The sequence below is a fragment of the Trachurus trachurus genome (genome assembly GCF_905171665.1).
Source record: "Trachurus trachurus genome assembly, chromosome: 20".
In the NCBI taxonomy this organism is placed as follows: domain Eukaryota; kingdom Metazoa; phylum Chordata; class Actinopteri; order Carangiformes; family Carangidae; genus Trachurus; species Trachurus trachurus.
This window is the reverse complement of record NC_139911.1, coordinates 10,451,407-10,465,400: the sequence shown is the minus strand read 5'-3', so window position 1 is coordinate 10,465,400 and position 13,994 is coordinate 10,451,407. Positions and strand designations below refer to the sequence as shown.

The following is a 13,994-nucleotide window of genomic DNA, read 5'->3' as shown; positions in this document are numbered from 1 at the left end:
TCATACATGAAAAACTTGTACAGATGAAATGGGGATAACAGTCAAGACGTGGAAAAGTCCCAGGAGTCCTGTAGTGTGTGTGTGTGGGGGTGGTGAAGTCAGCGCTTTTTGCTCCTCTGATTGTTTAATAGTATAGTAGAGTGAGGAACAAAGAAGAACTTGAATTTGTTCTTTCTGCAGCGATGATTTTATATAGTGATATAGTGAGCAGTAAGTGTTGTTGCTTATCAATGCAACTATAGTGTCATAATTAAACTATGCAGCAGAGCATACATTGTTCATTTCAATACCCTAAGAAGACGACAAATAACACTTCAGATTGAGTTTGTCTGTAGAAGCTGATCATTATTTGCATCTGCCCACTCTGACTTCCAGGAATGAAACACACATTAATGACAGTTATTTAAAGATGACATCGCAGCATGTAGGAGAAATGAGTAGCCGACGTCTTGTGATGGGAACAGTAAATACAGCTTCGGTGACTACACCGTCCAAAAAGGTTTCTTTTTGATAAGCCCAGACAAAAACCTAAAACAGACGTGTTGCCTCATGCCTTTTGTAGAGTCAATAGTCTTTGTGGATTCAAGAACTCAATACGGCCCTCGACATCTGCTATCAGCCTGACACCCAGGCCACTGACTTCTACTGCTGAGGCTGCTGTCATCTGCACCTCTCATTCTCTCAAATCACTTGTGCTTGACTCATTTGATTTTATAATAAATCATAAATTAAGAATAGATCAGAATAGACCTCCTATGTATCACATTGTTTTTGCACACATGATAAAATATAACAGTGTGGTACAAAATGGAGAAAGAAAATAAAGAAGAAAAGGGGGGAAAAATGCATAAAAGTGACCAGTTTTCTATTTTCTTTTACTTTTTTCTTGCATATTGTGTGTGTGTGTTGTACACCCGCCTATGCACGTTTGATCTATGGGGTTCCCAAGTTAATGACCTCAGTGTCATTTTTCAGGGAGAGTAAACAGTGACTTGTTAATAACCAAACAAAGTCGTACCGACCCAAGGCTGAAACAGCCAGTGTTTCAAGGAAGAACTTTGGATGGTTTATCCATTAAAGGCAAAAGCCACTGAAAAAGTAATTTTGGTTGGTGACATCAGTATCAGTGACAGAGCCAACAGTATTTCTTCTTGCCAGGAAGTAAAAGCATCAAAACTTCAGCTGTTCGGGGCTGGTTTAGTCTAGTTTAGTTTGTCTAGTCTACGTTCAGTCTAAACCCATCCATCGCACAAAAGAATTGAAAGTAGATTAAAAAATGACACACTGAAGTGGTATAGGCCTATATTGTTCCTGTTTTATATGCCTATAGCTGTTGAGATAGCTACGTGCCAACCAGTACAACAACAGTGAACAGAATTTCATTTGTGGCTCTAATAAAAATGCACATTTCAATTTTATAATAACACAGGCGGCTTTGGGCTGCATGGGCCATGCGCCAATTCATTCTCCTTTTTTTTCAGTTTTCGCAAATTCAAACAGGCAGGCAGTGGTCGTCCTGGTTTTTTGACAGTGAAGTATGCAATAAACACCACAAACATCCAAGATGTTACCAATAATCTCATTTAAAACACATGTGCCGGCCAGGCCCCTCTGAGGTTGCCATGGTGATTTTACCTGCTTAGTTTTTACAGTGCTCGGGCTGACAACTTACACAGCACATAAAGCTACCTGTGTGTGTGTGTGTGTGTGTGTGTGTGTGTGTGTGTGTGTGTGTGTGTGTGTGTGTGTGTGTGTGTGTGTGTGTGTGTGTGTGTGTGTGAGAAAGAGAGAGAGAGAGAGAGAGTGAGAGAGAGAAGCTGGGGCCCCATGGCAATAAAAATCTACCCCCTTTATTTCTCTCCTCACAGTAATGTTATAGCATACCACAATGAGCCATGTTTTCCAGTTCTTTTTGTCGGGCTCCACTGCTCAGTACAGGTTGTTACAAAAGTTATATACGGTAGTCTTGAATCTGGGTAAAGAAGTCTACTGTTCATGGCTTAATATTGGTCTATTTTTTGCACATGAAACTTTCTGAGCAAAATTAAACTTTGGTGAACACGAAATCCCAGTCACAAATATCTTTTTAAAACTGACCCCAGATTGTCTGACGTAGGTGAGAGTCAGAAATAGTCCCAACACAGAACAGCCATGTCCAAGTCAACACAACACAGATGTGTCGATATTTATCATTGTCTAAAGGCGATTTCCTGAGATGACATCATCTTCAGCAGCTGTATCTTGCTGGACAGATTTCTCCAGAAACAGGGAAGCTCTGTCGTCTTGGAACTTTCTATCAATTTCATGAACTCAGGCCAGTCGAGGCATATTATTTCTGATGAGTCTGCATCCTCAGGAACATAATCATAAGCTAAGGAGTGGCTTGACGCAGCCAGTACCAACAGGACAGCTGCTCAGACTTGACTCATATGATTCAAGATGGTCATATAAGATCAGGCGGATGTCAGTCATACTGTAGCCTACATTGTGTAACACTGGTGAGCACAGGAGCCTTTATGATATAGACTAGAGTACAACTTTACAAACAAATGTAAATATACAGGTGGTTTGTTTGGTGAGGATGCGAGCGCATACCGCTGGTTTTATGCCTCTCAGCTATCATTAATCATTCCTTCACTGTGTCTGCACATGCAGCTCAAGGATAAAGAGAGATTTAATCTGAGAGCCAAGGGAAAACAAATGTCTTCATGCAATTTTAACCTCTGGAAGCCAAGGCTTGCCTGAACGGACAGGCAGATAAGATCATGGGTAAACTGGGGTAAAGGATGATTTTCAGAAGAAGGAGCATCACCGAAATTGATCAAAGTTCAAGCAGTTACTTGGAAGAGATGAAAAGGATATAACCAGGATGCAGCCAGAAGGCTACGGGTTGATGTTTTTTGGTGAAACATGAGCTGCTCAGCTCAATTTTGGCATCACAGTTCTTCGGTATGATACTGATCACAGTAAAGGACTCTCAGTGCTGTGGGAAATTATTCAAATGGAGCCAGGCGTTAAAGTTTTGCAGCACATGCCTCACATGACAATGCCCCTCCACATGTTGCTACGGGAACAGGAGGGGCATGTGATGTGAGCGCCTGCATTGACCACAGGCGCAAAAGAAACACGCACACAAACACAAACATTCCTTTTTTTATTATTAATATCATTTTTCCTGTAAAAAAGAACACTCCCATGACTCCCACTTTCTGCTGCATACCTTAACAATGAAGTGAGACACATGACTGAGACCTCTTGATCCCAGGAGAAATATTATACAGGATCTGCTTTTATAAGGACCAAATAAGTTTATGTAACCTGATAACTTGGAAAACAAGGAGCACATCAACACTGAGCCTTCAAAGTTGCATGAAGAAGACAAAGCACACGTCAGATTACAACCACCAAAGTGATGTGCAGCACATTTTCAAATCAATTCAGAATTTATTTCCCTTGAAGCCGTTCTTAAGAGACAGACAATGGGGATCTATTGAACAGAGCCTTTGTTCTTATACTGTAACCACAACTACTACACTTTATTTGTCAAATTACTTTCACTTCTATATTTGAGTGTTTGTTTTGTTATTTGTTATCTCTCTGTCTTTATTCGCCATGACGTTGCTGCTGCCAGGTCACCCTTGTGAAGGAGGTCTGGTCTCAATGGGTCTTTTATCTGGTTAAATAAAGGTTAAATTAAAACAAACAAAACAACATGATAATAATAATGATAATGTAGCTGTGTGTGTAAATTGCTGAATGTACTCTCTGATCGCCACTCCATCACTTTGAGCTGCATGAAACTATTGTAAAAAACCATAAAATCAAAGTTGAGGAAACACCATAATCAAACCCTGTCCACTTTTTTGCGTCATATTATCCGGAGTGTGTGATTCGGTGAGAGCAGAGGGGCGGGTCCTGGGGGTTGCAACAAGTGGTTTTGGGGGAACCCGGGAGGATAGTCATCTTCCTCCGTTGAAACTTTTAGGAGGACTGCAGGAACAGGACAGGACAGGACAGGAGAGTCTCTCACTCTGCTCATACTCGCACCGAGCGCCAGTGGATGTAAAAGCGGGACTCAGTGGGACATCAACAATCAAAGTGAATCTGTGAAGACCCGACGTCAGAAGCCAGCATGAATAACACCAACCGAACCATTGACCACCCGAGCTGCAGCCAGAAGCCCCCCCTCGCCATCGACATCATCGTCAGTGAGTAGCAGGCTATACCCTACACACTGGACCAGGCAGCTGCCGCACATCACTCCAACACGTCCAGGACCAAACCTTACCTGGTCTTTATGGGTCTTTTATGGATCTTTACATGACACCTCAGGTCTAGTCCGCAGATTGACCCTGATTGATGCCTCTCCTCTTCAGAACAATGTAGCCTAATGTTTTGAATATGTAGCCTATATGGAGGAAGTGTCAGTCATTGATACAGATTTCATTAGTGTATAAGAACATGTAAAGTGGGTGTGTTTTATTGGTGCTGTCTTTTTATAAGATGCCCTTTAACATCAGGCAGAGGGACGATAATTAGCCTCTTAGCTAACTACATTTACATTTGTTTTTACAATGTAGTCCCTTTTCAAACCAACTAATAAATAATAAATAAGCACATCTGAATAACTATTAAATGATTAATGTGAATGTTAGGGGTCAATCTTTAACGAGAAAAAAGTCCCCTGGGGGCATCTTCTTTCATGACACTTTTGAAACTCATGACTCATTATTTTTATTTTATTATATTACTTTGACTAATAATGATTCATTTAATTAAAATGGGTAGGCCTAATTGATAGCCTAAATGTGAAATAACACAAAATTTTCAGAATCGTTGTCAATTACTTCAAAATGATTGGCCCTGTGACAAGAGAGACAATACAAACTTTTGCAAGTTAATCCAACAAGTAACATCATCATCATGCCATTCCAGAAATAAAAGTATAGCATAGGCTACTGATTAACTACATTTTTATCCATTGGTTAGTGGTGCTGCTCAGATGTTTGATTATCATCAAACTAATCCATTAAACCATTAACCCTAACCCAGTGGTGCTCATGACCCCATTGCGACCACTCAAATTTCTGGTGACCCCACTGTCAATCAAGAAGCGCCAGCTCAGATATTTTGATATGCTGCATTTTACAATACAATACAATAAATCTTTATCGCCCACCATGGTGGAAAATTGCCTTTGCCATTACCATTTTATTTGAACTCGATTTATACTTGAGAAAGTGAAAGTATAGTAACCTATATAGTTGTTTAAGATTGTGTGTGGTGTTTTTAATCATAATTTAAAAAAGAATAATTATTAGTTTAAAGAAATTATCAGTATTTGTTTTAATAAATTACTAGACATTTCAGGCGACCCCATTTGAATTTTTTTCTTTGCTTTGTTTTGTTTTTTGCACTTGTGATGTTTTGTGGGGTGGTTTTTTAAAGTTTATTTTTGGGGCTGACTGCATATCCACAAAACGTAATAGTTTTTGTATTACAATATTCAACAGGATAATCAATAATCATAATCAAAATTTACCAGGCCCATCACATGCATGTAGATTGGTTTGTTTCACAAGTACAGTAGGCTACAATCTGAACCAGTTTTCTCTGCAGGAAGAAAAGCTCGTATTCATTTTCCATCATAAAGCTCAATATGCTTTGCACATGTGGCTGCATCCCACATCAGATGTGTGACCAAAGTTCAAAGGGAATACAGGAAATACTCACTTAGAGTAAATGAAAGAAAAATAATACAATATATTTTTTAGAATGAACATTAAGAATACATTATTTAAAGTTAAATGTCAATTATCCATTGGAAATTCAGGAGTTTAACCAACAAAAACAAGAGCGACATATGCAGAAGACTGCACAGTCAAACTAGCGATATATGTGTGTGGTTTGCTAGTGGTTCTGTGTCATGATTACCACTAATGTTTTTGGATACCAGAGAATAAATGACGCACATTACCAGAATGCTCTTGTAATACAAATACAGGCAACATGCTGAAGCAATTATCGTGAAGTGTTCCTTTCATTTTCAACATCACTGCAGCTTGGTTGTCACTTATCTGCAACATCTTACCAATTCAATTGTTAGCATGTGTGTTGATTCCTATCTCGGTGGTTATTCTGGGAATGGATCGCTTTCCAGCCATTGTGTTACAATGCGCAAAATCCCACCCACATGCAAACGTAACTTCCAGATTCATTAGAAATTTCAGGTTTCGAGAAATGCAACTGCTGCATCATCAACCATCTCTTATGTTTGTTTTCAAGCCTGGGTTGAAAAAAAAACAACAACTTCTGAATAGCTATCACATGACATGAGCAAAAATAAATAAATAAAAACACTTTCCAATTTATGCTAAAGTCACATAGGATGAGGATGTGGCTGATGTGGCTCCTTTTATTTTGTCAGCATGCAGGTGTCCGTGGGAACAGTCTGCATTCAATTTCCTGTGTTTTTGATTTCACTTTCACTGTGAGTTGCTTTAAATAATTATTGTCTCATAGGTCAAGGCTTCGTTCTGCAAACCCACAAACTATAGCTACTCTCTCTATTTTTAGTGACATCTATTAGCCAAAATAATCCCTAGTATATTTTCTCTTCTTCTTCTGACACATTCAAATGTCTAAAAACGACCAAACCTGTATAGTTTGTTGAGTTGTTTTCTGACACTATCCCCCAATGTTCTCAGTGGTTTTCAAACAAACATCCTTGATCTTGAGTGTCAATGGCGTCACATCTCCTTTGTTCACGTGTCAGCGTTGTGGTTGCCTGCCAGATGTGGGCAGAATTGGCTCTCTTTTTTAATCCTTGAGCCACATTTTTTTGTGGGATGGGGATGACAGATCTTTAGACAGGGAAACGAGCTGAGCTCAGCTCCCTGCCCCACACTGACGTCCTGTGTCCGCTCAACATCGTTGATGCAACACTTTCGATTTCGCCACAGCTTAATTCAGTGTTTTCACCAGTTATAAACACCTGATCTAGTTATTTTAGAGAGGTGAGAGCTCTGTGGATAATCCTGTAGTCAGTAAAAAAAGCTCTCCTAAATGACTATCAGTGTAGGGCACCTAACTCCAATGATGGCCTAGAAGACAACAACTCCCATGATCCCATGCTACATCACAGTTTGTACTGTAATTGTTTTCATTCAGAGAGACCAAGTGGCCGAGGTTGCATACTGTACATTAAAGCCACTTTCCTCAACCTGCCAAACGTCTCAGGTGATTGATGAAATCATAACAAGCTTCAGTTCCTGGAAATTTTCCTAAATCTCAAGAACACCATGAGGCATCTACTCTGACGCAAGGATGACGTCATTGGGGGTGGATGTGGGTGAGAATGCTGTCGGCTGCTTGGGTCCCCGATCTATTAGCACTTTTTGCTTCTTTGGGGTTCCCTTTCATGTACATCTGTTGTAAACTGCTCAAGTGTAACATATTTTTCTTTCTTAGTACATGAATAAATATCTGAAAAAAAAAATCTTACCAAGGATATTTGTCTTATTTCTCGTCAAAATGTCTAGTCAAAACAAATCTCATTATACTTAACACAAGACTCATCACATTAAAAAGTAGCTTGCTTTTAGACACTTTTTACTTCTTCCAAGCATATTTTCACTTGAAATCATCTGATAGTGGAGCAAGCACAAAAAACCTGCTTTCACTGGCAGATTTTTCTACTTATTTCAAGTGAAAATTTGTTTGAAACAAGTGAAAATATCTAAAAAAGTTAATTTCTAGGTGATGAGTCTTATTTTAAGTGGAAAGAGATTAGTTTTGACCAGAAATTAGACATTTTGACAAGAAATAAGACAAATATTCTTGGAAAGATTTTGAGTTTTTGCAATGTAGAGGTCAAAGGTCAAGGTCACTTTTTCCTGTCTGGCTATTGTCAATTATGACACAGTTTAACACAAAAGTGATGTCTGCTAAAAACAAATGATGAAGTGGTGAAACTTTATAGCCAAATGGTGCCACTTTCACTTGATGTGTTAATGCTCTGCAGCAACATGTTTCTGGACACTTTTCAACACCTTAACTCAGGTATAAAGGTGAGGCTGTGGCCATAATTCATGTATCCTGGCGGCTCTGTGACGGCATACAGCAGCGAGGCAGTGCTTCCAGTCAGAACGTGTCACAGTCTTTGCTTGTTATATTTATCTAACAACAGTAATTTATCCAGTGTGCCAGATAAAACATTTTAAGGCCCTGATGAAAGACCCAGCAGTCCAAATTACCCTTTATTTCGTGATAGCACAGAGATTTTATCAAATTACAGTAGAATCTGAAAAGAGCTAAATTGTTTTAATTTCCCCTCTCTCCCTCCAGACTTGGATATCTTTGGCATCATCCTGTACTCCATACTCACTTTCATGGCAGCAGTGTCCATGCTTGTCTTTATAGAGGAATGTATCTACATCTACAGGAAAGTGCCAGCCAAGAAGAAGAGTGTTATCATCTGGGTTAATGGGGCGGCGCCGGTAAGACATCACTTTAACCAGTTTTCAGGCACAGTACAGGTGTAGGTCATATATATATTATATCCTCATGGTGTTTACCTACTTCCTCTGTGTTTTCCAGGTGATTGCCACCATGTCGTGTCTGGGTATGTGGATCCCCAGAGCCACCATGTTTACAGATATGACCTCTGCCTGGTGGGTCTCACCTCTCATCTCTCACTGTGCTGTGTGTTTCCCCTCGCAGAGCCCCGCAGTGAAAGATCATATACATGTGAACCTTATATGACATAAGATAGTGAGAGTTTTATAGAATTTCAGTCATACCGTTGCGTAATGTGTGTGAAAGCTTAGACTTTCATTTTCCATATTGTTCCACTGATCCTCCGTCTCCGTATGTTTCACTTCATGCTTCTCTCGCTTCACTTCTCACATTCCTTGTTTCTGTTCCCCTCCAACCCCCCCACCCCACCCTCACCTATCTGTAGCTACTTTGCTGTTGTGGTGTTTAAGTTCCTGATCATGATGGTGGAGGAGCTGGGCGGTGATGAAGCCTTCCTCAAGCGAGCAGGAAGACACAAACTGAAGATCAGCACGGGGCCGTGTTGCTGCTGCTGCCTCTGCCTGCCATACGTTGCCATCACACGGTAAACATATATGGTCTACTGTTGTTGTTGCAATCAATAGCATTTCCTTGCGCTTTGAGAGGTAAAATTAGATTTTCCCAACAACACCCTGGGTGTGAACATCCTCTGAGGGACCCTGAGAAGAAGCCTGTTTTTCTTGGACAGGTCCCAATTTAAAACTCAATTTAGAAATCTGCCCATGTCATCTTTGGCAAGAAAGTGCATTTCCCATCAGGTAGGACAGCATCCATTGTAAAGAGGTGGGCTGAAGTCAATATAAACTCAAACACAGACCTTAATGTTTTTTTATAATCAACTTTAAAGTCAGTATTGCTTTATTCTTTTGCTATGTGCATAATTGACCTCTAATTCTGCTTATCCGGTCTGTTTTAATTGAAATTGAATCAAATATCACACATAAAAAAGAGGCTGTATGACTCACACACTTAATCTGTGAGTACTGATATTCATTAGAGAATATGTGCATTTTGGCAAATGCACCGATTTGCTTTTTATGAGGAGAGTTAGCTGAAAAGATCAATACCACTCTCATATCTGACCATTAAATAAAAGGCCACAGCCAGATTTGCTTATAGCTTAACACAAAAACTGCAAAGAGACAAACAAAAAAAAGAAAAGTTCAGCTGGTTAACAAAGTTGTCCTCTAATGTAAATGAATCAACATGTTATATCTTGTTTGTTTGATCTTAATAAAAAGTGTAAACATGCTGGGTTGCGGTTTTACAGCAGTGGTTATTTGCTGGACTTGGACAGGAGCTGTGGACTTGGTGGAGTTGAAACTACCTATTTGATACAGTGCTGCCTTTAATGTTGAGCAATCCCCACATGGACTGAGGTGATCACTGAAACATCCTGTGATAATGAAGCACAGATCCTGTGCAGCTTTTTACCACATGTGTGAGAGGACAGGCTGGTGCTCAGGTCTCTTATGTAAGTTTTTTTGGCCTGTTTGATGATTGTGTAAACTCACAGGGTGCACTTCTGTGAAGTTGAACACCCTCTCGGTCGCTCCGCTCCGTCCTGGCAGGGAAAACGTGTGTCATACTGTGACACACCAGTCTCATTATGCTCCTTTCTTGCAGTTTTAAAGACTGATTCAATTAAGTTTGCACATAATGACGCAGGTACAAGTAGGCTATGTTTAGGCTGAATGCAGCTCCCGTGCTTGGTAATGACAAACAGCTGTGCTCATTTTCAGTGATATGCATTGCTTAACATTGGAAAGATACAAATAAATCAATTAACATGTATGCACACAGCAGTGATGATGATTACGTTGATGGATGCGAGTCAGTACAAGTTCAGCTCCTTCTCTTTGTTCCAGTGCCAAGGTTTCCATCAGTGGGCTTCCTGGATGATGTGTTTTCTCTTCTAAGGAAAAGGTAGAATAAACCTCAGAGGGACAGTCAGTTTTGTTATTTTCCATGCAGGACCATTCAAATGAAGAGAGACTGGAAGACAATAAAGACATAGCCAAGGCTTTGCTGAGTTGTTCAAAACATCCTGCCCAATAGGCTCGGGGCAGCGGTGAATTCCACAATGAACATTTAATTGTTTTTGTTTTTTAAAAAAAAGCTTTATGGGACTGGAGCCATGTTTGGTCATCAGTGGCTACCATGAAACAGTTTCCTCTATTCCCTCTACAGGCGCTCTCTCTTCCTGCTCAAACTCGGGTCCTTCCAGTTCGCCCTCCTGAAAATTGTCTTCACCGTCCTCTCCATTGTCCTGTACACCAATGAGAGTTTTCACCTGACTAACGTGAGTTAACCGTTCTGGCTGACATCCCCTCATGTGTACTATTTGTTTTCTGTTTTTTTTTTTTTATCGTTTACTGATCATTGGTCATAAAAAACATAATAATTCTATTGTTTGCCTGTAAATGTACGTATCTAGGCAGTTATGGTGTTGCTTCAGCACAGATCGTTTCATGTGCAAATACAAGGTTCATGTGTAAACACTATTATTGGTCACACATGATTATTGACAATTTGTAAAACACATACAGTTCCCTTGTATGTCTAAGATTTTATAATACAGTTTTAACACATTGTTCATTCACAATGTATGTACTCATGATTGAAAAGAAATGATGCTATCATGACTTCCTTTTTGCTCACCATGATCAGTCACTATTATCTTGTGAAATTAACACATGCTTCATGAATCCATAGTGAGTCACTGTGCTTCATTGAATCATTTATACTCCAGCAAATGAGCTGCAATGTATTTCCTAAAAACAACACATCTGCCTCGTGTATGAGCTTTGTTGTTTGGCACTTACAGATGATTTCCATAGATCTGCCTTGACTAGTTCACCACCTCTCTCCGCTCTGCTCCAATGCTTTCAGCAACAACAAAGTCTGCAGGGTCGTGCAGCAACTTGTGGCGCAGCTTCGTGTTTATATGAGAACATGAATGCATAAATCTACGGATTAAAGCCAACTTTGTGCTGGAAATGTTTTAAAGTCATACGTGCATGTGTGTGTTACTGCATTTCAGTTGAGCATTACTGGATCTGCTATATGGATTAACCCCTTTGTGGGCATCTTGACAATCATAGCCCTGTGGCCCGTAGCCATCATGTTCATGCACCTGAGGACTACTCTGCGGACACTCAAGATCATCCCCAAGTACGCCATGTACCAGGTGAGCCGCAGCAGAAGCATATATGCACACAAACAGCTGTAAACTGTAACTAGCACCGGTCAACTATATAAGGCTGGCTGTAAGTAAACACCCATTTCTAAGTTATGAGGGCTGTAATAAGTATATTTTTTTACAGGATTTTCCACCATTGTGTTTGTCAAGGTAACCAGTGTATGTGTGTGTGTTTGTTTGTGTAGCTTGTGCTGATCCTGAGCCAGCTGCAGTCAGCCATCATCAACATCTTGGCTATGAAAGGGACCATCGCCTGTTCGCCACCTTTCTCCTCCGTATCCAGGGGATACAGTGAGTCAACGTCCATTCACAAAATTGATAACATTCATCCACATGTTCTTAGTCTGCTCTACAATGACTCATCTATCCGTCAATTCATTTGTTCACCAGACCAGACTGTACTCATACGATCTCACTGTGCTTCCTTTCCTTTCCTTTCTGCCCCGCAGTGATGAGTCAGCAACTTTTGATCCTGGAGATGTTCATCATCACACTGGTCACACGGCTGCTGTATCGGCGACAGTACGACCCCTTACCTGAGGAAGAACACGACGACAATGAAAACAAGATAGCAATGCTGGAGGCTGCATGAGAACTCTGTGTTTGTGTGTGTGTGTGTGTATGCATGTGTGCGTGCGTGGGTGTGTGCCATTTTTACTTTCCTGCATTTGATTATGAAATCGAACGTGAATAAATACAAATGTGAATTATATGTAAATCAATCAAATGGATGTTCAGTAAACAATCGCTGATAAAACCTGCTTTGGCAGGGCACATGTAGCCTATATCCTGCTCTATCCACTGTGATCAGGGACTGTTGACTTGTTCCTCCTTTTTTTTCCCGTTAGTTTTTTTTTACCAAAGAAATAGGTCATACATGTTTATGCAACAAGTTTACTTGGTAACATTTTATTTTAAAGTTCTACAATTTCCTTTTAATATCTGAGGACGTGTCCTGGAAAGGGTAGTGGATAATTGTTTATAATCTAAATTAAACTCAAAAGAAACTTGAAACATCAAAGTCAGTGTTGTATCATAGGAATTAGCTATACACTGGCTACAGGCTTCTGCTGCTTCTGTTGCTGTGGTATAAAACTACATATCCTGTCAGGTGAATGCTGGTCCTACAGTTGCCCCCTGGTATAAACCTCTGTTTCCGATAGTGCTGCTTAGTTTTAACACAATTAAATGGAACAAACTGACAAAACAGACAGCAAGGAACATAAAATCACATTTAAATTGAACCCAGTTAAAGAAAATATGCTGAATAAATGTACATATTTCCAACTATAGCAAAAACAAGTAGCTCAATATTTATTAGATCGATATGTAGCCTTGACAGTTTTAATGACACAGGCCTTTCCAGGAACATTTCTATGAACCTATGGGAACCCTAAAGTTAAGGCTGTACCACTTATTTATATACTCTTTGTTATTTTTAAGGCATTATTGGATACATAATAATAAACTGTATTTTTGCTATGTATTTGCCTTCTGTTTTACAACCACTGGACCCTTCCTCTCACTGTGATTCACCTGTACAATGTAAGCATTTTATGGAAAAAAAATCCAAACACTTATTGGCTCTGTGTGGTGTTTGTCACTCAGTTTTTCCATCTTAAGTTGTAATTTTCTGCCGCTAGATGGCGATAGAAAATTAAAATCTGGTGTGGGCCACCGACCAGCTTCAAACCCTGCCGGTTTGGAGCTTAATTATCATCACCTGTTGTAATAATTTTAACAGATAGCCGTCTGTATGCACACATTACATCCTAAAAGATACTCACTTTATCAATTGTGGTGGAAATAACTGCAATTCAATGAAAAATGCAGCAGCGAATTAAGATGTTAAACATATCTTTTTCCTTCTTTCCGTATTCTACCCATTGGCCTGTAACTATCGATTACAGTAAACACACAACAGCTACAGACAAACAAGCTAATGTAAACGGTGTTGATTGATTGACACGTCTCCGCCCAATTGGGTTGTTTGTTTTTCTTATTTCCGGGTTTTGGACCAATCACCGCAGTGCATCAACAGCCCGAGCCAAGTGCGGTTGAGTCGAGACTTTCGAACGTTCGTGCTGCCATGACGTCAAGTTAGCTCAAAAAGACCGGAAATACGGGCAGTAGATTTCAAAATAAACCGCTCCACTGTAAGTGTAAATTCTAAGACGCCTGGTAGGTCAACAGGATAGATTTAAATTATTTAGGC

General features: G+C 39.9%; 1 protein-coding gene across 1 annotated transcript; it reads left to right on the top strand.

Annotated features, from left to right (window-relative positions):
* Window positions 1–3,971: 3,971 nt before the first annotated feature.
* slc51a (solute carrier family 51 member A) lies at window positions 3,972–13,357 on the top strand. The gene is made up of 8 exons (XM_083995387.1): window positions 3,972–4,208; window positions 8,347–8,498; window positions 8,599–8,672; window positions 8,963–9,121; window positions 10,768–10,879; window positions 11,621–11,767; window positions 11,965–12,070; window positions 12,229–13,357. Exons 1-8 carry the CDS (start codon window positions 4,133–4,135, stop codon window positions 12,369–12,371), a joined length of 969 nt encoding a protein of 322 aa, XP_083851513.1. The 5' UTR covers window positions 3,972–4,132; the 3' UTR covers window positions 12,372–13,357.
* The last annotated feature ends 637 nt before the right edge of the window (window positions 13,358–13,994 follow it).

Coding starts and splice junctions, on each gene's coding strand:
- slc51a (XM_083995387.1), top strand. CDS start 4,133: ATGAATAACACCAACCGAACCATTGACCACCCGAGCTGCAGCCAGAAG. Junction 4,209..8,346: donor CGCCATCGACATCATCGTCA/GTGAGTAGCAGG, acceptor CTCTCCCTCCAG/ACTTGGATATCTTTGGCATC. Junction 12,071..12,228: donor CTCCGTATCCAGGGGATACA/GTGAGTCAACGT, acceptor TCTGCCCCGCAG/TGATGAGTCAGCAACTTTTG.